Source organism: Elephantulus edwardii, unplaced genomic scaffold, assembly GCF_000299155.1.
Source record: "Elephantulus edwardii isolate Elephantulus edwardi_28Jun2011 unplaced genomic scaffold, EleEdw1.0 scaffold00033, whole genome shotgun sequence".
Lineage (NCBI taxonomy): Eukaryota > Metazoa > Chordata > Mammalia > Macroscelidea > Macroscelididae > Elephantulus > Elephantulus edwardii.
This window is the reverse complement of record NW_006399783.1, coordinates 15,070,893-15,093,146: the sequence shown is the minus strand read 5'-3', so window position 1 is coordinate 15,093,146 and position 22,254 is coordinate 15,070,893. Positions and strand designations below refer to the sequence as shown.

The 22,254-nt window shown below is 37.2% G+C and overlaps 1 protein-coding gene across 1 annotated transcript in view; it reads right to left on the bottom strand.

Moving 5' to 3' along the window:
* Positions 1–2,387: 2,387 nt before the first annotated feature.
* Positions 2,388–22,254, bottom strand: part of LOC102844029 (chromosome unknown open reading frame, human C5orf47) — a 32,827-nt gene continuing 12,960 nt past the window's right edge. The window contains exons 2-4 of the mRNA XM_006884429.1: positions 5,892–5,984; positions 4,143–4,235; positions 2,388–2,407 (exon numbers count right to left, since the gene is read on the bottom strand). Of these exons, the coding sequence (XP_006884491.1) occupies positions 2,388–2,407; positions 4,143–4,235; positions 5,892–5,984 (206 nt within the window). The remainder of the gene's footprint in view (positions 2,408–4,142; positions 4,236–5,891; positions 5,985–22,254) is intronic.

Genomic DNA, 22,254 nt, shown 5'->3' with positions numbered 1-22,254 from the left:
ATCATCTCACCCCAATCAGAATAGCAATATATAACAGAACGCAAGCAACAAATGCTGGTGAGGTTGTGGAGAAACTGGAACCCTTATTCACTGTTGGTGGAAGCGTAAAATGGTGCAACCACTGTGGAAGGTGGTATGGCACTTTCTCAAAAAGTTGCAAATAGAGATACCATTTAACCCAGAAATTCCACTGTGGGGAATATACCCCAAAGAGACCATAACTGTCAACCAAGTAGATATATGCACACCCATGTTTATCACGGCTTTGTTCACAATAGCAAGGAGTTGAAAACAACCCAAGTGTCCATAAACAAACGAATGGATAGAGAAGCTGTGGTATATTCACACAATGAAATACTACGCTGCAATATTACTCAAAATGGGTGACCCTGGAGGACATTATGCTTAGTGAAGTATCTCTCTCACAAAAAAGATAAATAGTGCATGGTTCCACTGTTGTAAAACAGGAGTGACATCGGGGTTGGGGGGGAGATGGAGAAAGATGGGTTAAATAATGTATACTGCATTGAAACAGATGAGGGAGAAAACTGTTTAAAAGGGATATGTGATTAGGTATTTTTGTCATGACCGAGAGCCAGAGCGAAGGCTGCAGAGTGGAGTGGACCTGTGGAGAGGGATTGTAAAACAATGAAAGAATTTTTCTTTTACTTTTCCAAGAGGGGAGTGTACTAGGCGTGAGGGTTGGGAGGGGAGAAAAGTGCAACAACGAATTAATGGAAATCCAAAGTAAATTTTCGTTGAAATGAATAATAAAAAAAATGTAAAACTAAAAGTGAAAATATGGTCAGAGATACAGAAAGAATCTTCAGTATACTAAAAGCAATAAAATTCTTTAAGGAGTAGTAGTAAAAATCATACTAAATATGATGGCATTCTTAAAAAGCAAGAGAACAAAATTGTTGCTGCTGTTATTGTTAGGGGCCATCGAGTTGAGTAAAACTCATAATGACCCAATGAACAACAGATCTGAACCCTGTCCTATCCTGTGCCATCCTCATCATCTCTGACATACTTGAGCACACTGTCAATGTCACTATGTCAATCTATTTTGTTATGGGTCCTCTTCACCTTTCCAAGCATTATGTCCTTCAAGGAATAGCCTCCTCCAGCAACATGTGAAATGAAACTTAGCCATCCTTGACTCCAAGAAGCAATAACTCCGAAATATATCTATATTTTCTTTTGGCAGTCCATGAGATATTTAGTACTATTCTCCCACACCAGAATTCAAAGGCATCAATTCCTCTGTCATTATTCATTGCCCAGCTCTCTGACATGTACTAGGTGATTAAAAAGATCATGGCCTGGATCAAGTACATATTAGTCTTTAAACTGACACCACTGTTCCTTAGTAGTTTAGAAAGGTTCTTGACAGAAGGATTTCCCAAAACAACACATCTTTTGATTTCTAGAGTGTTGATACCAAGGGTGCTGATTGTGGATCTAAGCAAGTTGAAATTGTTGACAATTTTAATCTTCTATCATGATGTTGCCTAGTGGTCCCATTGTGAGGACTTTTGTTTTCTTGATGTTGAGATGTATTTCTTATTGGCAGCATGCTTAATGAGCAAGAGAATGAAGGGGAGCTATAGAAAGATAAACAATGACTGATACCATAGATAGATTCAATGGCATAATTCAAAGTGAATCTAAATGAAATTTTTATTTCAATATATATTAATTGAGTTCATATGACCAATAATTTCTAGAAAAGGACAGTGTGTTTGACAAAGTCTAGAATCAGCAAAAACAAGAGAAACCCACACTGAGATGGACTGACAAATAGGAACAACAAACTTGAGTATGCCAGTAATTATGAAATCACACAGTATTTCACTTTGTTATGTGTAATCACCACGAATCTGAGCTGACTTGACCTTAATGAACAGCAATTTTGTTGTAATCACTGAGTTTGAGGAAGAAACTAGGTTAGTCATTCACTGTTGTCAAGTTAGAACCAAATGAAATCTGACCTTCTATTGGGTTTCTGGGGCAATCAGTTACATGGGATCAGATTTCCTACCTTTCACTCTCGGAGCCACTGGTGGTTTTGAACCTTTGGGTTTACAGCAAAACTCTCTACAGACTAGGCCACCAATGGTCTCTGGCAGAGAAGAGTAATGGGTATTGATTAAAGAGTTTGACTCCCAACAAAATTACTAGTATAGAGGCTTTAACAAGGAGCTCAAACATAACAATGATTGTGAGGACGGCATAGAACCAGGAAGCAGTTCATTCTGCTGTGCCTGGGATCACCAAGAGCTGGAACTGACTCAAGGGCATCTAACAACAATACCCTAGGGAGGTGTAAAGGATACAGTTTATAATTGGCAACAAAATGGATTCTTACCAGAAGAAGACAAGGTTCATCTTGTATAATCTGTATCTAAGAACAACATAAAATATAAGGAAAATTTAAGTTGACTTCTATCACTGGCTTTCTAGTAAGAAATAAATATGTTCATTTATAGAATTACTAGTTTTTAAAGAAAGTTTTATAATCTGGTTTAAAACTGTAACATAAAATAACAAATTAGAAGGGTGCCTTTTGGTTTTTGTTAGATATGGAAAACAGTATATATCATTTTAAATTGTTAAGTCATCCTTACAAGCTCACTTTATTTTTAATAGAAAGGGTCTTACAAAAGCCCAGAAGAAGCTGACAAGATCGACAGACAGCATGCAGTAATTAGGATTACACTCAGAATAATGTCCAAGCATTTTTTTACATTACTCTACTTATTAAAATATCTTTTCCATTTAAAAAAAAAAACCAAACAAACCACTGACTGCTTTCTTTACACTAATCCCCTCCCCTCCTGCCTCATTTGCTTCTTAAAAAGTTTTTTTCTCTCAAATTTAAAATTAGGTAAGAAGTTAAACTATTAATCACTAATGTGAACATTAGCATATATGCCATTATTGCAAATAAGTTACACTACTACTGATGCAATATTACATAAACAGTAATGAGTTTCCAGTGTCATGCTGCTTACAAAATGGCATTGTTATAATTATTATGAGTGGGTGCTTTGTAAACTAATGCACTGTAGGTTGATTGACTGCCACAGACAAGCTGGTTTCAAGTTATACTCTAAGAAACCATATAAGTACTAGGTCATTGTGGTGCTCTGTGCATTAAAAGATGCCTGTGAAGGAAAAGAGTAACTATTTTGATTTACCAATTTATGTGGCATTATTAGTTACACAAATTTTATCAAACAAAATTGAGAATGGAGACTTCCTGATTATTTTAATCAACATATTAGATTACATTTAATGTTGTGACTCTAACCACCGCATCAACTCTACAATGATGTAGTTTTAGAGCACAGTTTATTTAATTCATAAGTTGTACTCCAAGAATGAAATAATGGCATCAGGGCCATAACTCAAGGGCAGTTTGTGTTAAATGCATTAATTGGACTGCAGTATGCATGTAAAGGAAGTAACTAAAGTGACAAAGAATTTATAATTTTATATTGCAACTAAAACATTTTTCTGATTAATATGGATAAGGTTTCAAATTTGTATTTTCAAAGTTGACATTGAAATTCACATTTAATTTGAACACTGAATGTTATGTTGTGAAAACTATAAGTTTAAGATGATTCAAGGGTAACTAATTTCCCTTGTTGTTGTTGTTGTTAGGTGCTATCGAGTCAAGTAAAACTCATAAGCAACTTTATGAACAACAGACCTGAATCCTGTCCTATCTTGTTGCACCTTGATCATCTCTGACATACTTGAGACCACTGCTGCAATCACTTCATGCTGCAGTCCCTCGATGTTGTGTTAACCCATCTCGTCAAGGGTCTTTCTCTTTTTCATTGACTTGCCACCCTTCCAAAATGATGCCTCTTTCTAAGGAACATACTTTCTTAGCAACATGCCCAAGTATGTAAGACAAAACTTCACCATCCTTGCCTCTAAGTAGCACTCTGATTGCACTTACTCCAAGGTATGGGTTTGTTCTTTTTCAGTCCACTTGTTAGTCACTACTCTTCCCCAATATTACAATTTAAATGCATTATTTCTTTTCCTGTCATCCTTATTCACTGTGCAGCTCTCAGATGAATACTTTATAACTCTTTACTATAATAAAAATTGTGTCAACTTACTTTCACTAGATAATTGCTGGGAATTTAGCCTGAGTCTGTATTTTTCATTTTCTTGAAGCATTCTAGAAATTACTTTGTATACGCTCTTCCATACTACAGCCTTAAAAAAAAAAAAGATAAGCACAGTTAAGGTAGGAATACATCTTGATGGAGACACCAGGAATGACTCAAATGTATTGTATGTCAATATAAAATGATATAATCGTTATAAGGCTATAATTAGCACTGAGTTGTTTCCTCAGGATAAATGTACTTTTATCTTATCTCTTTTTCTAACATTCTTAGCATTTCATTTGTGTTTTTATTTAAATTAAATGTCTTGAATGATGTTTCCTTTCAAGAGCAGTGTCTACACAGTGTTATATCTAAATAGTTCCAACACATTAAAGAGTTAATTTCTATTCCAGTGTCTAAACCACAGGGAAGTTATTTGATTTTTTTAAATGCCTTTTATTCTAGTAATAATTAAATATTTCTCCTATGATACACAAAAGCAAAATTAGTGGAAAGCATCAATGAATTAATGTACCTAGTAGAAGTCTATACTAAAGTCCAAAGAATGGAGCTCATGGGATTAAAATTTATCTAGTTTCAAATTTGTTTTTCCTACTTACCAGTTGTTTGATGTAATAACTTTTTACCTCTTATCTAAGATTAACTTATTACAATTCATTATTAGAAATTAGACAGAAAGATGATAGATGATAGATAGATAGATAGATAGATAGATAGATAGATAGATAGATAGATTATACAAAATACTTAGCTCATTAAATACTACACAGTAGTTTTAGTTACATCCATGAGCAGTTCAGCAATAGAAAGATGGACAATCTATTTCCATTCAATTTACAGCCTCAGAAAACTCAACGTAGGGTCAGCTACGAGTTGGTCCAAGTAAGGAGCAATGAGACTGAAAAAAAGAGATGGGGAGGGAGAGGAAGATAAGGGAAATGGGAGAGACAGACAGAGGTCTTGTGGCATAGTGTGTAACGTGTCAGGATGCTAACCATGAGGTCAGAGGTTCAAATCCATGAGATGGGCAGTCTCCTCCCATAAAGATTTATAGCATTGGAAACCTGATGGAAGGTCACTATGAGTCCAAATAAAATTGGTCTAATATCAATAATTGTATATATTAAACAAACTGAAAGCTTAATGACAATACAATTTTATGTGCCATTATCACTTAACAATTTATTTCAACCAATGTACAAAAAATATATAGTGACAATCAAAGTAGGACAAATGATTTTGAGTATTTCTAAAACACCCAAGTTACCATATCATTTGGACCACCAGCAGTGAAAATGTCTCTGCACTAAATATTCACTACCGTTTTCTTACTAGAAACTTAATGTGCATCCTTTGTCTTTGAAAAGAACAGTATGACACCCAAATGGATGTATTAATCTTTTCTGTGAAATTCTTAGCGTTGTTATACTTCATTTCCTTTAACTGTTTGTTAAATTCTATGTAACATAAATCATCCTTTGAAAAATTTTCCAGTAGTTTACATTTTGGTTAAAATATGCTTTATACCTTCAAACACTAGACGGACTATTCTTTAGCATTTATAAATATTTCCAAATCAAGTTCTATTTCTGCTAAATTACTTCTATTTCCATACTTCAATAAATTAAATTATTCAAAAACTCAGACTATTTTTACTGATTTGGGTAACTTCACATATTTTTACTTAGAGAGGATTATCTAAAATTAAAATATTGCTCCCTTCTTTATAATAACACACCTCTTTTTTTTTCTTCTTCATTATTTTGGAAGTTTCCTTCAAAGGTATTGGAAAGTCATATTTTTCAGCTGCTTTCTTCAGAATTGAACCTAATTTTTCAAAAGATATTGAGAACACACAATATCAAATTCAACACATATTCTGAAGGACTCACAATCCTGAGATTGAAGATGTCTCTAGAGCTCTTTGGGGGAGTTTTAACCCTCATTGGTTTATTTCTAATCTATATATAATACAAGATTACCAATTAGATAATAACATTAACATGCTAAAAATAACCAAGAAAGCAAAGTAACTCTTGGAAAAACCCATTGCCATCAAGGTGATCCATGTATGCAGAACAGAGAACTTTGTTTCCTTGGGTTGTCAGAACTGTGGCCTTTCAGTAGCAAACTGGCAGGCCTTTCTTGAGGATACTCTGGATGGGCTCAAAACCACCAACCTTTGGGTTAGTAGATGAGCACTTAAAAACAACCTCGAAAACATCTAAGTTCAGTCTAGTTCAGTCTCCCTCCTTTTCTGATTTCAAAAGTAAGTCTTCAAATTATAATTCTGCTACTTAGCAACAGAGTTGCTAAACAAACATCAGAAGGCACAACTTGCCATAGTTTATCTCTTGAGTTCCCATTCTTATCCCAACTACTATAACCACATCTCACCACTGCCTTGCCAATATTCTGTATCTGCCTTTCTCCTATTCATTCAACACATTCGTTTCCAGAGGACCTTCTCCTATCTCATATATTACCCTATGCTCACAGTTATTGTAGGATTTATTTCATTTGATGAATTAAGAGTATGCTCTAAAATTGTATTTCCCAATGTATGAGATATATATACCACAAAATATGAATAAATTACAGATATAACACACACACACACAAACAACACTAAACTACATGATGGAAAACTGTAAAAAGAGCAAGAGCCTCATGCGAACAGCCATATCTGATCTTTAACAACTTGACAGAGGGAAACTGTCCCCATGAATAGCATCAATCACACAAAACCAATTCACATGAGGTCAGACATGTTCCCCACAGTCCCATGCCTCTTTCTACTCATCTCAATACCAATCTTATTGCTTTGCTAGGTCCAAAATACAATGTGATAGCTCACAGACCACACAGAGTCATACTGGGGAAGTCAAAAGGTTATAATCCAGATAAATAACAGAATTCAGTCAAGACAATTCCTGGAATGTACACGCAGGAACTTCAGCCTTAAGCCTCATGGCTCTCAGGGTTCCCAAGTTCTCAGTTCTGCCAATATTGGCTTTCCTCTCAATTGTCCAATAAAGTTCTCAGTCTTGCCAATATTGGCTCTCCCTCACTGCTCCCAGGCCTCATTTCACATCGTGTCTCTGGTTCCACCATGCTGCTACTCATTTCACCAGACTGGGGGAGGTCTCTTTCCTCTTCTGGAGAAGGAAGAATTCCATCTCCACAACTAGAGCTGTTCAATTTATTGGTGAGACTAGCCAACCTTCTTATAGAATTATTGGAATGATAGACAGCCAATCCCTTTGTGGATAAGCCAACATGCCCCATTAGCATAGTCACTCTCTTCCATAGTCAGTCATCTATACTAGAAAAGCCATATTTAGAGACAAAATCCTTAGAAACTCACTGTCTTTACAATTCTTTTCCAATCTTCTGATAATATTGAGAAGATAATCTTGGTTTGGTACTAGTGCAGCTATATATTTTGATAAAAGACAATACACACACAAAAAATATTTAGCAAGAATTTTGTAATATTATTTTGCCTTTACTAGGTTTGTTTTAAACTTCTATTTAAGGCAAATGGTTTTGCATTGAGTCAATGATAAAAAAAAAAAGTGCTCCAAAGCAAAATTTCTTTAAGAGGGAAATTTCATCAAAGCAAAATTTCTTTAAGAGGGAAATTTCATCAACTCAAATAAATAACAGGATCTGGAGCTATGGCATGGGAAAATAACTCACATTTGGAGAAATTAGTTTTTATTTATTCTTTCCTATAAATGTCTACCATCTATAAAATGCTATGCTTATATCTTCGCCAATTGTTTCTTTTTGTGAGTCTTAACTAAACTAGGCATAAACTTTTTAAGGATAGGAATATTTCAAATTTTTCAGTATTTACTTGAAAAATGAAAATGTAGAAGATATAAAAAAAGAGAACAGACAAAATTATTTCTTCTATTTATTTTGTGTACTTAACTGAGGTAGTTTGAAGTTATGCTTTGGACTATACCATCTGAGGCTTTAAATTCCCTCTAGTCTTTCCTCACATGTCATACCACAAATTATACTAGCTCTTTCTTAATCAATATCCATTACTGATTTATATTCAGTATTTTAGTCACACCCTTTTTCACTTATAATTTATTCCTCATATTGTGGATTCTTATCTTTATTTTAAAAGAAGAAAGAGGAATGCTTCCTTCATAACCACAAAGCCCCCCCCTATGCTCTCATTCTCAACTTATTCACTGCTTCCAAAGCATTTATTATTAGTACAAAGAATCTCAACACTGGGCCAACTAGCAGCATCATGATAGATGTTGAAGAGATTGAAATGGTTAACAGCTTCTGTTTGCTTGGCTCCACAATCAACAGTCTTGTTACCAGCAGCCAAAAAATTAAAATATGAACTGCACTGGGAAAGTCTGCTGTCAGGGACCTCTCCAGAGTATGGAAGAGCAATGATGTCAGTCTGGAGCTAAGGTGTGCCTGACCCAGGCCATATTCTTTGCAATTACTTGCTGTGCATCAGAAAGCTGGACAATTGTAGTTGGGGTGATAGAATTGATTCCTTTGAACTGTGGTGTTGGAGAAGAGTACTGAATATACCATGGACTGCTAGGGGAACAAAAGGTTCACCCTAAAGAGAGTGATACCAAGCTGCTCCTTGGAGGCAAGGATTCTGAGGCTTTAACAGATATACTTTGGACATGCTGCAAGGAATGATCAGTCCTTGGAGAGGGACATCATACTTGGGAGGGTGGAGGGACAGCACAGAAGAGAAAGACCCTTGATGAGATGGATTGATTCAGTCACTGGGATTGTAGGGTTAGGTGTGTCAGAGACAATATGTTTGACACAGGATAGAGCTGGGTTTAAGGCTGTTGTACATATGAGTCTAAGTTACTTGACAGCAGATAACAACAACAAACTGTAATAATTGCACCTAAACTATAACAACTGCTGCTGTTGTTCTTTGTCATCTAGTCACCTGTGATTCTTAACAACACTATGTACAACAGCTCTGAAGCCCACTCTGTCCTGAGCTAGTCTCACCGATTCTGATACACCAACCCCCACTGCACCAGTTACTGTATCAATCCATCTCATCTGGGTCTTCCCCTCCACCCTTCTGAGCATGAGATGAACCAAGTCTCTCCTGGCCACGTACCCAAAGTACATGAGATGAAGTTTCAAATTCCTAGCCTCCAAGGAGAAACTTGGTATCACCTTCTCTAAAACAAATGATTTGTTTTCTTAGTGGTCCACAGTATAAACATTTCAATACTCTTCTCCAGTACGACAACTCGAAAGCATTGATTATTCTTCTTCTGTCATCCTTAGTCATGTCCAGCTCTCTGACGCATAGCAAGTAAATGCGAAGACCATGTCCTGGATCAGGTGCACCTTAGTCTCTAGACTGGTATCATTGCTCTTCAGCATTCTGGAGAAGTCCCCGACAGTAGGCATCCCCAGTGCAGTTCACCTTTTGATTTTCTGATTGCTGGTGACAAGAGTGTTGATTGTGGAACCCCATCCTTTATTAAGAAAAATTATAATTAAAAATTATGGGTCTTCCAAGTTCTGTGAGGATGGGGAGCCACCCTGCCTGGTCTTGTTTGTTTAAAAGAGCTGCTGATTTTTTTTTTTTATCACTGAATTAACTAGCAACTGACAAGTTTATTTTCCACAATTGCACCTGTATCTGTTAACTTTACCATTCAAAAATCTTCAGTGGTTAGAAAATGAGCCTTCAAAGTACTCTGCGAACAATTCATATCTAAATCTTTTGTGTTTATTAAATAAATATCTGATGGATGCCCACAATGTGCTTTGTCCACTATGACTTAATTGCCTCCTACACATTCTCTACTTAATGTTGACGATCACCTTTGAGTCAAGCACATCTTAGAGCGAACCTATGAACAAAAGGCCTGAAGCCCCTCTACAACTATTGACATTTATCAAAGTTCACAGTGTTTCCAGAGGCATGGTGTTTAGGAAGAGGATGCCACTCCTGCTTCCAACTCTACTTAATATTATGTCAATATTTTGAATATTTATTCTTTTGCAGGCATTGTGCTAGGTACTCTGCATACTTCATTTCATTTAATCTTCAAAGAAACCTTTTAAACAAGATTATCCCCATTTTGCAAGTAAGAAAACTGATAAGCAAAGTAGTTAATTAACTAGGCTAATATTACAGGGATAATGAATGATTTAACAAAAAGATGACATTAATGTGGTGAGAAGTCCCCATTCTTTTCAATTCTCTTTCAATTCTTCTGATTATAGCACAAAATATATACCAGCACTAGTATCAACTTGAGACTTTCTTGCTATAATCAGAAGAATGAAAAAGAATTGGGGGGAGGGGGGTAAAGGAAAAAGTGCAACAATGAATGAATGAAAATCCAAAATCTCTGTAAATGTTCATTAAAATGAATTTTAAAAAGTAAAAAAAAACAAAGCAACAACATATGCAACTGTAAAAGAAAAAAAAATAGAATTGGAAAGGAAGTGAATTTCTTACCAGGATTATCTATTTCTAACTTGGGAGACAATAGTTTTAATAATTTCTAATTTAGTATACTAGTCTTTGTTAAATATGGTATCACCAAAAATTTTTCATATACAAACATATACTAAATTTGCATTGGCCACACAATTCCTTACCACTGCTCTTGGCATCAGCAGTCAGGAAATCAAAAAACAAATTAGAAATCTGTTGCCAGGGATCTCTCCAAAATGCTAAAGAGCAATAATGTCAGTCTATAGAGACTAAGGTATGCAATTACTTGCTATGCATTAGAGAGAAGGACAATGATGAAAGATTATAGAAGAATTGATGTCTTAGAATTGCGGTGCTGGAGAAGAGTACTGAACCTTTTATGGACCACCAAGAGAACAAACAGGTCTGTATTGGAGAGGGTGAAACAAAGTTTCTCTTTAGAGGCATGGATTTTGAAGCTCTGTCTCACATACTTTGGGCATGTTGCCAAGAAGGGCCAGTCCCTGGAAAAGGATATTATGCTTTGAAGGGTGGAGGGACAGTGTAGGAAAGGAAGACCCTATGAGATGGGTTGACACAGTAACTGGGGTCATGCGGATAGGTGTGTTTGAGATACTGAGACTGGCTCAGGAAAGGGCGGGATTCAGGACTACTGTACATAGTGTCACTATGAGTTGCAGGCGATTTGACGGCACATAACAATAAGAAGCCACTAGGGCTCCCTTTGAGAAAAAGACAGAGAAGACAGAGCAAAGACGCTTTAGACTCAAACTTTCTCTGAAAAGCAATAATTTGCAGAGACTCTGTACATTACCATTGACCCTAGCTCCCAGAGGCTCGAACCTAGTTCAAACGATGGCCAAGTCATGTTTTTAGAATATCTCGTAAAAGCTAAAAAGCCTAAAGTCTATAAAGATTTGAATTCTACCCATTGAACTAACTCTATAACTATTAACTCTGATTCACTAGTGCTAAAACGAATGATTTACATGTATGCCTTGTTATGACTAATTGCAAAAAACTAAACAAATTTATGAATGACAATCTTAACTATTTATAAATTTCTAATATTGAAAACCTTAAAAGGCAAAAGTAATTCAGTCTGAAATGACATCAAGTAGAATATTTTTATGATTATATATTATATAATTGGGCTTCAGTCATGCCTGTCTCCAACTCAATCTCTTCTTACAGCATGAACTCATTCTGATTATATGACTTATTTTATTCAGAACTTTTCAATGGGGTCTTTATAGATAGCTGAAAACAACAGAAATATCAACTTGAACAAATTTTGTACTTAGTACTTTTAGATTACAAACGTATTTATTTAAAACCACAGTCAGTATTATTATTCAGACTACTAAAACTTAAAGGTTTTCGCAGATGACACAACCCTGCTTGCTGAAACTGAGGAGGACCTGAAGCGCTTGCTGCAGAAGGTCAAGGACTGCAGCCTCCTATGTGGATTAAAGCTCAACATCAAGAAAACAAAGAGTCTCACCACTGGGTCAAGTGGTAGCATCAGTATGGATGGTGAAGAGATTGAGATAGCTAACAGTTTTAGTTTACTTGGCTCCACAATCAACACTCTAACAGCAGCCAGGAAATCAAGAGATGAATTGCTTTGGGAAAGTCAGCTGTGAGGAACCTCTCAAGAGCACTGAAGAGCAATGACGTCAGGCTTGAGACTAAGGTACACCTGATCCAGGCTATAGTCTTTGCAATTATGTGCTATGCATCAGAGAGTTGGACAGTGAATAGGGATGATAGAAAGAGAATTGATGCCTTTGAGCTGTGGTGCTGGAGAAGAGTGTTGAATATACCATGGACTTCTAAGAGAACAAACAGGTTTGTCCTGGAGAACGTGAAGCCGGAATGCCCCTTGGAGTCAAGGATTCTGAAGCTTTGTCTGACATACTTTGGGCATGTTGCAAGGAGGGACTGGTCCTTGGAGAGGGACATCATGTTTGGCAGAGTGGAGGGGCGGTGCAGGAGAGGAAAACCTTCAATGAGATGGATCGATTCTTCGACTGAAGTGGTGGGAATGAGTGTGTTTGAGATGGCTAGGTTGGCACAGGATAGAATGGCATTTAGGGCTCTTGTACATAGGGTCGCTATGAGTCACAAGCGACTCTATGGTACATAACAACAACAATAAAACTTAAAATAAGTTAAAATGAGAAAATACACTAAGTTGCAGAACTGTGATCTCATTTCCCTCTGCCTGATCCCAAAGCAAGGGCTTATGGTCCTCAAAGGTAAATCAAGAGAAACTATGGGGAAAGAAGAATTACTAGAAAAGTTGACCATAGGAGGGCAGAAGCTTCTGATAGAACTTAAGGATATCTTTATTTTTTTTTTCATTTACCTTTCCTCTTATTCCACTCGTTTATTTACAAAATTCTAATACAAATTAGAACAAATTCTTTCAATTCCCCGCACCCCCCACTCATCAAATTGTACAATCCAATAATTAATCCCCTTTCGCCTCTGTACATCCACATCCCTCTGCTTCCAGCCTCTCCCACTCTACCTGGATCCTTATACTCATTCTACACTAACGATCTTATAAAATATTTATCCTTCTGGGACTGAGTTATTTCACTCAGCATAATACTCTTCAGTCCCTCCCAAGTTGCTATTGCATGTTTCATGGTATTCCACTGTGTGAATGTACATAATTTCTCAATCTATTCATTTGTGGTTGGACATTTGGGCTATTTCCATGTTCTTACAATGCTGAATAATGCTGCTATCAACATTGGTGTACAAATCTCAGTTTGTGCCTCAGATTTTATATTCTCAGGGTATATTCCAAGTAGTGGAATAGCTGGTTCATATGGAATTTCTATGTTCAGCTTTTAGAGGATACGTCAAACTGTCTTTCAGAATGGTTGCACCATTTTACAATCCCACCAACAATGTATGAGTAGCCTTTTCTCCACATCCTTTCCAACATCTATTATTAAGTATATCTTTAAACTGAAAATAGTAAAAACTAATCGGGCAGACTGGAGCACTAAATTACACAAATGTGATTTCAATATGTAATTTAAAGGGCCAGATACCACACAAAATGTCAAGTACACAATTTAATGGTTCAATTTAAAGGGTGAGCATGATTTAAAGAGACAGTCTTCAATTACTTACTTCAATTACTTGGAACTGTGAGAAGAGGTAAGAACAAAAGAGAAGGACTGATATTATTAAGTACCCTCCGGTGGGAAATGACCTATAGCTGACCCTTCAGTATCTTTTGAGAGGCAGTAAATCATACAGGAGAGAATGCCCATATTTCCCCCATGAAACAGAAAGGATTCAAACCTCGTGTTTTGGAATGTAAGTCCAGCTCTTTATCATGAGGCCACTGGAACTCCAAGGAAAGAATAGTAAATTAAATTATGTCACATAAGAAATATGGATTGAGGCTCAATGTCAAGAAGACAAAGATTCTCACCACTGGACCAATTGGCAGCATCAGGATGGATGGTGAAGAGATTGAGACTGTACACAGCTTCAGTTTGCTTGGCTCCACAATCAACACTCTTGGCACCAGCAGCCAGGAAATTAAAAGGCACATTGCCATGGGAAAGTCTGCTGTTAGGGACCTCTCCAAAGTGCTGAAGAGCAGTCTCTCTGGAGACTAAGGTGCATCTGATACATGCCATGGTCTTCACAATCACCTGTTATACATCAGAGAGTTGGACAATGACCAAGGAGGATAGAAGGAGAATTGATGCCTTTGAGCTGTGGTGCTGGAGAAGAGTACTGAGAATACCATGGACTGCTAGGAAAACAAATAGATTTGTCCTGGAAAGGGTTAAACCGGGTGGCTCCTTGGAGGCAAGGATTCTGAGGCTCCGTCTAACTTACTTTGGACATGTAGTGAGGAGAGACCGGTCCTTAGAGAGGGACATCATGCTTGGGAGGGTGGAGGGACGGCGCAAGAGAGGAAGGCCCTCTATGAGGTGGATTGATTCAGTGACTGGGATAATTGGGATGGGAGTGTCAGAGACAGTGCGATTGGCACAGGACAGAGTGGAGTTTAGGGCTGTTGTACATAGGGTCGCTATGAGTCGCAGGCGACTCGGCGGCACATAACAACAACAACAACAACAAGAAATATTAGTAACATCTATAAAGTAGAAATATTATAAATAAAATTCTCTGGTTACAATGCAAAAGAGAGTACTGGTGATCTACTGAGTAGCAAATTGTGCTGCCAACCCAAAGGAAACTGTTTCAAATTTACCAACTGCTCCACAAGATGAAGATAGATAATCTACTACTGTGAGATTTACAGTGACTTGATGGCAATGACTTTTATAAGTGAGAGTAGCAAAGATAAAAACTTTTATAAGTGAGAGTAGCAAAGACAAAACCCAGGAAACTTAGAACAGTTATGTCATCAGCAAGAATGCGGTGTCAGAACTGGAGGAAGACTCATCAACAACAACCCTGCTTGCTGAAAATGAGGACGACTTGAAGTGCCTGTCTCAGAAGATCAAAGATCACAGTCTTCAATATGGATTACATATAAACATTAAGAAAACAAAAGTCCTCCTCAATGAATGAATAGACACCACCATGACAGATGAAGAAAAGACTGAAATGGTCAACAATTTCAACTTTCTTGAATTCACAATCAATACCTTCTTATCAACAGTCAAAAAATATCAAGAGACATGCCGCATTGGGAAAATCTGTAAGAAAGAAAGATCTATAACAAGACAGACTGACAAAGTGACTGTAAGAATGGGCTTAAGTGTGTCAGAGATGGATAGTACCAGGGTAGCGCAAGGTTCAGATCTGCTGTTCATGGGGTCACTACGAGTCACAGTTAACTCGATGGCACATAACAACATTCAACCACAGTGCTCCTTAGAGTCAAGGATAATGAAACTCCATCTCACATACTTTTTGCATGTTGTCAAGAGGAGCTAGTCTTTGGAAGAAGAAGAATGCTAAGAATGGTGGGGAGTCAAGAAAGAGAAGACAACTCCCAACAAGATGGGGTGACACAGTGACTGTAATGATGAACTGGAACATATCAAAGATTGTAAGGATGGTACAGGACAGGGCAAGGTTCACATCTCCCATTTGTAGGGTTATTATGAGTAATAGGCAACTCATAAACAACCAACAACAATATTAGGTAACTTTAGGGTAAAAGATATGATTGGTGTTGTTATGTACTATGAAGTCAGAAATGACTCATATGTGACCCTCTCCAGCTGGCTTTTAGAGGCTGTAACCCACACAGGCGGAGACTGCCCATCTTTCTCCCTGAAAGCAGCTGGTAGATTTGAACTGAATACTTTTGTGCTGACAAGGCAGCTTTCCCCTAGGCCATCAGAGCTCCCTAAAGGGACGAAATATGCTGAAATTATAATGAAGTAGTGCATTGTGAATCGGTTTATGCTGGATCTTAGGATGGCCTCTCACACTTAGGGCTCTTATGGCTTTCTTTTCATCCCAAGTGGATGTCAGCAGATGGGACTTGCCAGATGAATTGGGGTTCTCTGGCCCAGAGTCCACCAGCATTTGGGCATGCCAGAATTTTAAAATACTGTAGGACTCGAGTGCCTTGCCAAATGTTAATTGATTTTGGATGAAAACTTTTTGATGGTACACCAGAGGTCTATTTGCTCTACTGAAATAACAGAGTTGCTGCAATGATTGACTACTAGGCCATAGGTGTGTCAAACATCATAATTGGCTACCCATCATGGGCAGTGTTTTTTGGAGCTCCCAGATTGATTCAGGTTTGGAAACAGGACTGGCATCCACTTGCTAAATTACATGCCTCTCAAAAGTCTATAAACTTGGAGAAATGATAATAGTTATAGAAAGGCTTCACGCCTTTGTTCATCTTTTGCTTATATATGTATCCTTCCCTGATGTGTACTCAAGTCTATATGGTGAAAAAAATCATTCAAGAAGTTAGACTTTATGAAGAAACATGTGGCATCAGAATAGGGAAAGATTGAAGAAGCAGCGGAATGCTCCCAGATAGGCAGTTTTGGGTGATGAGAACCAATGAGAATGCATGATTATGGAGAAATTTGGAATGACGGAGCTCATGGAGTTTGAACCATGATTTGGTTTTAATTGTTTTTGGTCAAACATTCTTCTATTTCATATAGAACTGGTCTGTTAATTTGTTGTACAGAGGTAAAACTGGCTGTGATACTAAACACAGTGACCCTGATGTGTCAAATGCAATAATGGTTACCCATGGTGGACAGTGTTTGGTGGAGCTCCCTGATTAAAAAAGGCTTGGAAGCAGCAGTGACATCCACTTCTGAAATAGCTTACCTCCAGAAACCCTATGAATCTGGAGAAATGATGAAAGTTATACAAGTGTTCAGGTCTTTCATTCATAGGGTTGCTATGAGTCGCCTACAACTCAACGGCACTTGACAACTACAATAACTACAAATTGGAATCTACTGGGTATATTTAAAAAGAATACAACACCAAGAAAACAAAGATTCTCACCACTGGGCCAAATGGCAACATCATCGTAGATGGAAAAGATATTATTAAAAACTTCAGCTATCTTGGTTCCAAAATCAATTCTCTTGGCACCAGCAGTCAGGAAATCAAAACACAAATTGCATTGGGAAAATGTGCTTTCAAGAACATCTCCAGAATGCTGAAGAGTAATGATGTCAGTCTAGAGACTAAGGTACATGTGATCCAAGGCATGGTCTTTGTAATTACTTTCTATGCATCAGAGAGCTGGATAAAGACTAAGATGATAGAGGAAGAATCTATGCTCTTGAGTTCTGGTGTTGAAGAAGAGTACTGACTATACCACAGATGGCCAAAAGAACAGACAGGTCTGTCCTGAAGGTGAAACCAAGCTGTTCCTTGGAGGCAAGGATTTTGAAGCTGTATCTTACATACTTTGGACATGTAGCCAGGAGGGACAAGTCCTTGGAGAAGGACATCATTCTTGGAAAGGTAGAGAAACAGTGAAGGAGAGGAAGCCCCATATGAGATAGACAAAGCAATTGGGGTAATGGGGGTAGGTGTGTCAAAGTCAGTGAGATAAGTTCATGATAGACCAGACTTCAAGGCTTTCTACAGGGTTTCTATGAGTTGCAAGAGATTCGATGACACATAACAACAATTAAGAAAAAAATCTACTGAATTAAGTACTTTTACAAATGAAAAAAAAATTATAAATTAACTAAATTTCCTGATCATGAAATGCATATTTTCAAGGTAAAAGGAAACATAAATAAATAAAAGCATAAATAGGAAAAGACAAAAAAGATCTAATAAATAAATTAGTAAAAAAAATCAAGATATTATTTTTAAAAATTAATAGACAAAAACCATCGCAAGAACATGGAAACAGCCCAAATGCCCAAACACAAACTAATGGATTGAGAAATAATGGTACATTCACACAATGGAATACTATGTAGCACGCAGGAGCCATGACTTTGTAAATTATTACCTAACTTGGGAGGGACTGGAGAGCATTATGCTGAGTGAACTAACTCGGTCCCATATGGATAAATATTGTATAAAACCATTATTGTAGAATGAGTATAAGAATCCAAGAGGGGTAGGAGATGTTGGAAGCAGAGGGATGAGGATGTGTAGGGGGAAAGAGGATTTAATCATGGGATTGTACAATTTGTTGGGTGGGGAATGAGGAAATTGAAATAGTTCTTGAAAACAATGTATTTGAATTTTGTAAATAAACTAGTATAAAATTAAAAAAACACAAGGTAAAAGACACATGAGGAAAATTTTATTATATCTATATAAAATAAAGGATTGTCTCACAAAAAGAGTGAGGCTCAGATGATTTCACAGAGGAAATTTAGGACACTTTGAAAGTCCCAGATAGTCAATGTTCTATAAATTACTCCACTGTTGTTGTTGTTGTTGTTGTTACGTGCCATCAAGTCGCCTGCGACTCATAGCAACCCTATGTACAACAGCCCTAAACTCTGCCTTATCCTGTGCCAATCTCACCACCTCCGACACACCAGCCCCCATTATCACTCCAGTCACTGAATCAATCCATCTCATCAAGGGTCTTCCTACCTGCACTGTCCTTCCATCCTCCCAAGCATGATGTCCTCTCCAAGGACTGGTCCCTCCTTGCAACATGCCCAAAGTATTCTTCAGAATTCTTGCCTCCAAGGAGCAGCCCAGCTTCACCCTCTCTAGGACAAACCTATTCATTTTCCTAGCAATCCATGGTATATTCAATACTTTTCTCCATCACTACAGCTCAAAGGCATCAATTCTCCTTCTATCATCCCTAGTCATTGTCCAGATCTTCGATGCATAGCAAACGATTGCAAAGACCATAGCATGTATCAGGTGCACCTTAGTCTCCAGACTGACATATTTGTACTTCAGCACTTTAGAGAAGTCTCTAACCACAGACTTTCCCATCCCAATACGTCTTTTAATGTCCTGGCTGCTGGTGCCAAGAGATGTTGACTGTAGATGTAAGCAAACCAAAATAAATATAAATTACTTCATTGAAAAAAAGTAAAGTTCCAAATTACTTTTATGAAATAAATATATCATTGCTATTTAAATCAGATGAAGAAAAGCTACAGACCAATATCTCTCATGAATATTGATACAAAATTCTATACAAATTATTAGCAAATAAAATTCACTACTATATTAAGAAAATTCTACACCATTATCAAGGATTTATTCCAAAGATGAGAAGTTGGTTCAGTATTATCAAATCAATTTATATTACATATCTATTAATAAAACTTAAGAAAAAAATATTATCATAGAGCTGAGGGAGACTTTGACAAAGTTTAAACATTTATTCATGATTGGAGGGAAAAGTACTGAAGGAAATTAAATCTTGAGGATTACATTATACACACACACGAAATACATTATATATACAGAATTATATATGTAGAAATGTATTATGTAAAATTACATATTATGTATACATAAAATTTAATTCTCAATTTCTTTATATAAAAGACTGACTCCAAAACTTTATTTAAAAATGCAACATTAGAAGAATTTCCACTAAGATCAGGAACAAGGCAAGGACGGAAATCTACTATCTCCACAAGTATTCAATAAGGTCTTACTCAAGACAATTAGATAAAATAATTCACTTAGAGGCATAAGAAAAGACAAAGAAGAAACAAAAGTATTTCTACTTGAAAATTATATATAAATAGTATATTTGGGGTTGTGTTTTTTAAAAAATAATTTTTATTGTTATTTTAATGAAAGTTTGCAGAAAATTTGGATTTCCATTCATTCACTTTTGCATTTTCCTCCCTACAGGCCCCCAGTTTCCTTTTTTAATTAAAAAAAAACAACAACATTTCACTGTTGCATAATTTCCTTCCTCCTCCAACCCCAGTCCACTTTGCTCTACACCTCTTAATCTGGACTACTGTCATTAAAATAATGCCTAATTATATATACCTTTTAGACAGTTCTTTCCTTAGTTCCAATTCAGTGCTCATTATTTATACCCTCTTTTCTTAGTTTACCCCAGCCCCCATGTCAGTTCTGTTGTGTAACAGTAGTGTTATGCAGTATTTGTCCTTCTGTGATGGAGATATTTCACTCAGCATAATGTCCTCCAGGGTCATCCATTTTGTATATTTTATGAGTTCCTTGTTTTTCAGTGCTGCATAGTACTCCATTGTGTTAATGAATATAACACATGTTCCTAATCCATTCATTTGTTGATGGGCACTTGGATTGCTTCTATCTCTTTGCTATTGTGAACAACATAGCAAGAATCATGAGTGTGCATGTGATGGCAGCTCTGGTTTCTTTAGGGTATATTCCCAGTAGTGGAATTGCTAGGTCAAATGTTATTCCTATTTCTAACTTTTTGAGAAAGTTCCATACTGTCCTCAAGAATGGTTGCAGCATTTTACACGCTCACCAACAGTGAATAAGGGCTCAAATTTCTCCACAACCATAACAGCAATTGTTTTTTGCTTCTTTATTGAACTTTGCTATTGTTATTGGGATGAGATGATATCTCATAGTTATTTTTATTTGTATCTCTCTAAAAACTAGGGATTTTGAACATTTCTTCATTTGTTTGTTCACCATCTGAATGTCTTCTTTGGTGAAGTGTCTGTTTCTATCTTGCGCCCATTTTACAATTGGGTTATTTATCTTGTTGAGGTGCTGGAGGACTCTATAAATTTTAGATATGAGTTCCTTATCAGACATGTCATTACTAAATATTTTTCCCCAATCTATGGCTTTCCTTTTTACCCTGTTAGAGACGTTTTTGATATGCACAGGGACTTGATTCTTAGACAGTCCCATTCATCTATTTTACTCTTCTCTGCTGGTTTTTCAGGAAGCTTGGAAGACTGTTCATTTTGGGGTTTAGGGCCTCTACTTCTTCCAAGCTTTTCTCTGATGAAATGCATAGTCCTTGGTTTTATTCCGAGGTCTTTGATCCACTTTGAGTTGGTTTTTCTGTATGGTGTGAGGTGTGGATCTTGCTTGAGTTTTCTACAGATAGTTTTCCAATTTTGCCATCACCGTTTGTTAAAGAGGCTTTAATTTCTCCACCTAATTGCTTTCATCTCCTTGCCAAAAAATCAGTTGAACATAGGTAGATCAGCTGGTCTCTAAGTTCTCAACTCTATTCCATTGATCTGTGTCTGTCACTGTACAAGTACCATGCTTCTTGACCACCATGGATGTATAGTAGAATTTGCTATCAGGAAGTGAAATGTGTCCTACCTTGTTTCTTTTTCAGGAGTGCTTTGCTTATATGGAGTCTCTTTCCATTCCAGATAAAATTGAAAATTGCCTTTTCCATCTGTGTTGTTGTTGTTGCTATGTGCCATCGAGTTGCTTCTGACTCATGGTGACCCTATGTACAAGAGCTCCAAACACCGTTCTATCTTGTGCTAACCTAGCCATCTCAAACGGACTCATTTCCACCACTCCAGTCAATGGAACTGATCCATCTCATTGAAGGTCTTCCTCTCCTTCACTGCCCCTCCACTCTGCCAAACATGATGTCCCTCTCCAAGGACCAGTCCCTCCTACCAACATGACCAAAGTATGTCAGATGAAGCTTCAGAATCCTTGACTCCAAGGAGCATTCCAGCTTCACCTTCTCCAGGATAAACCTGTTTGTTCTCCTAGCAGTCCATGGTATATTCAACATTCTTCTCCAGCACCACAGCTCAAAGGCATCAATTCTCTTTCTATCATCCCTATTCACTGTCCAACTCTCTGATGCATAGCACATAATTGAGAAGACTATAGCCCAGATCAGGCGTACCTTAGTCTCCAGCCTAACGTCATTGCTCTTCAGTACTCTTGAGAGGTTCCTCACAGCTGACCCAGTGCAATTCATCTCTTGATTTCCTGGATGTTGTTACCAAGAGTGTTGACTATGGAGCCAAGTAAACTAAAACTTTTAACTATCTCAATCTCTCCACCATCCATACTGATGCTGATGCTGCCAACTGGCCCAGTGGTGAGAATCTTTGTTTTCTTGCTGTTTTGAGCTTCAATGCATATTGAAGGCTGTAGTCCTTGACCTTCTGCAGCAAGCGCTTCAGGTCCTCCTCAGTTTCAGCAAGCAGGGTTGTGTCGTCTGCATAA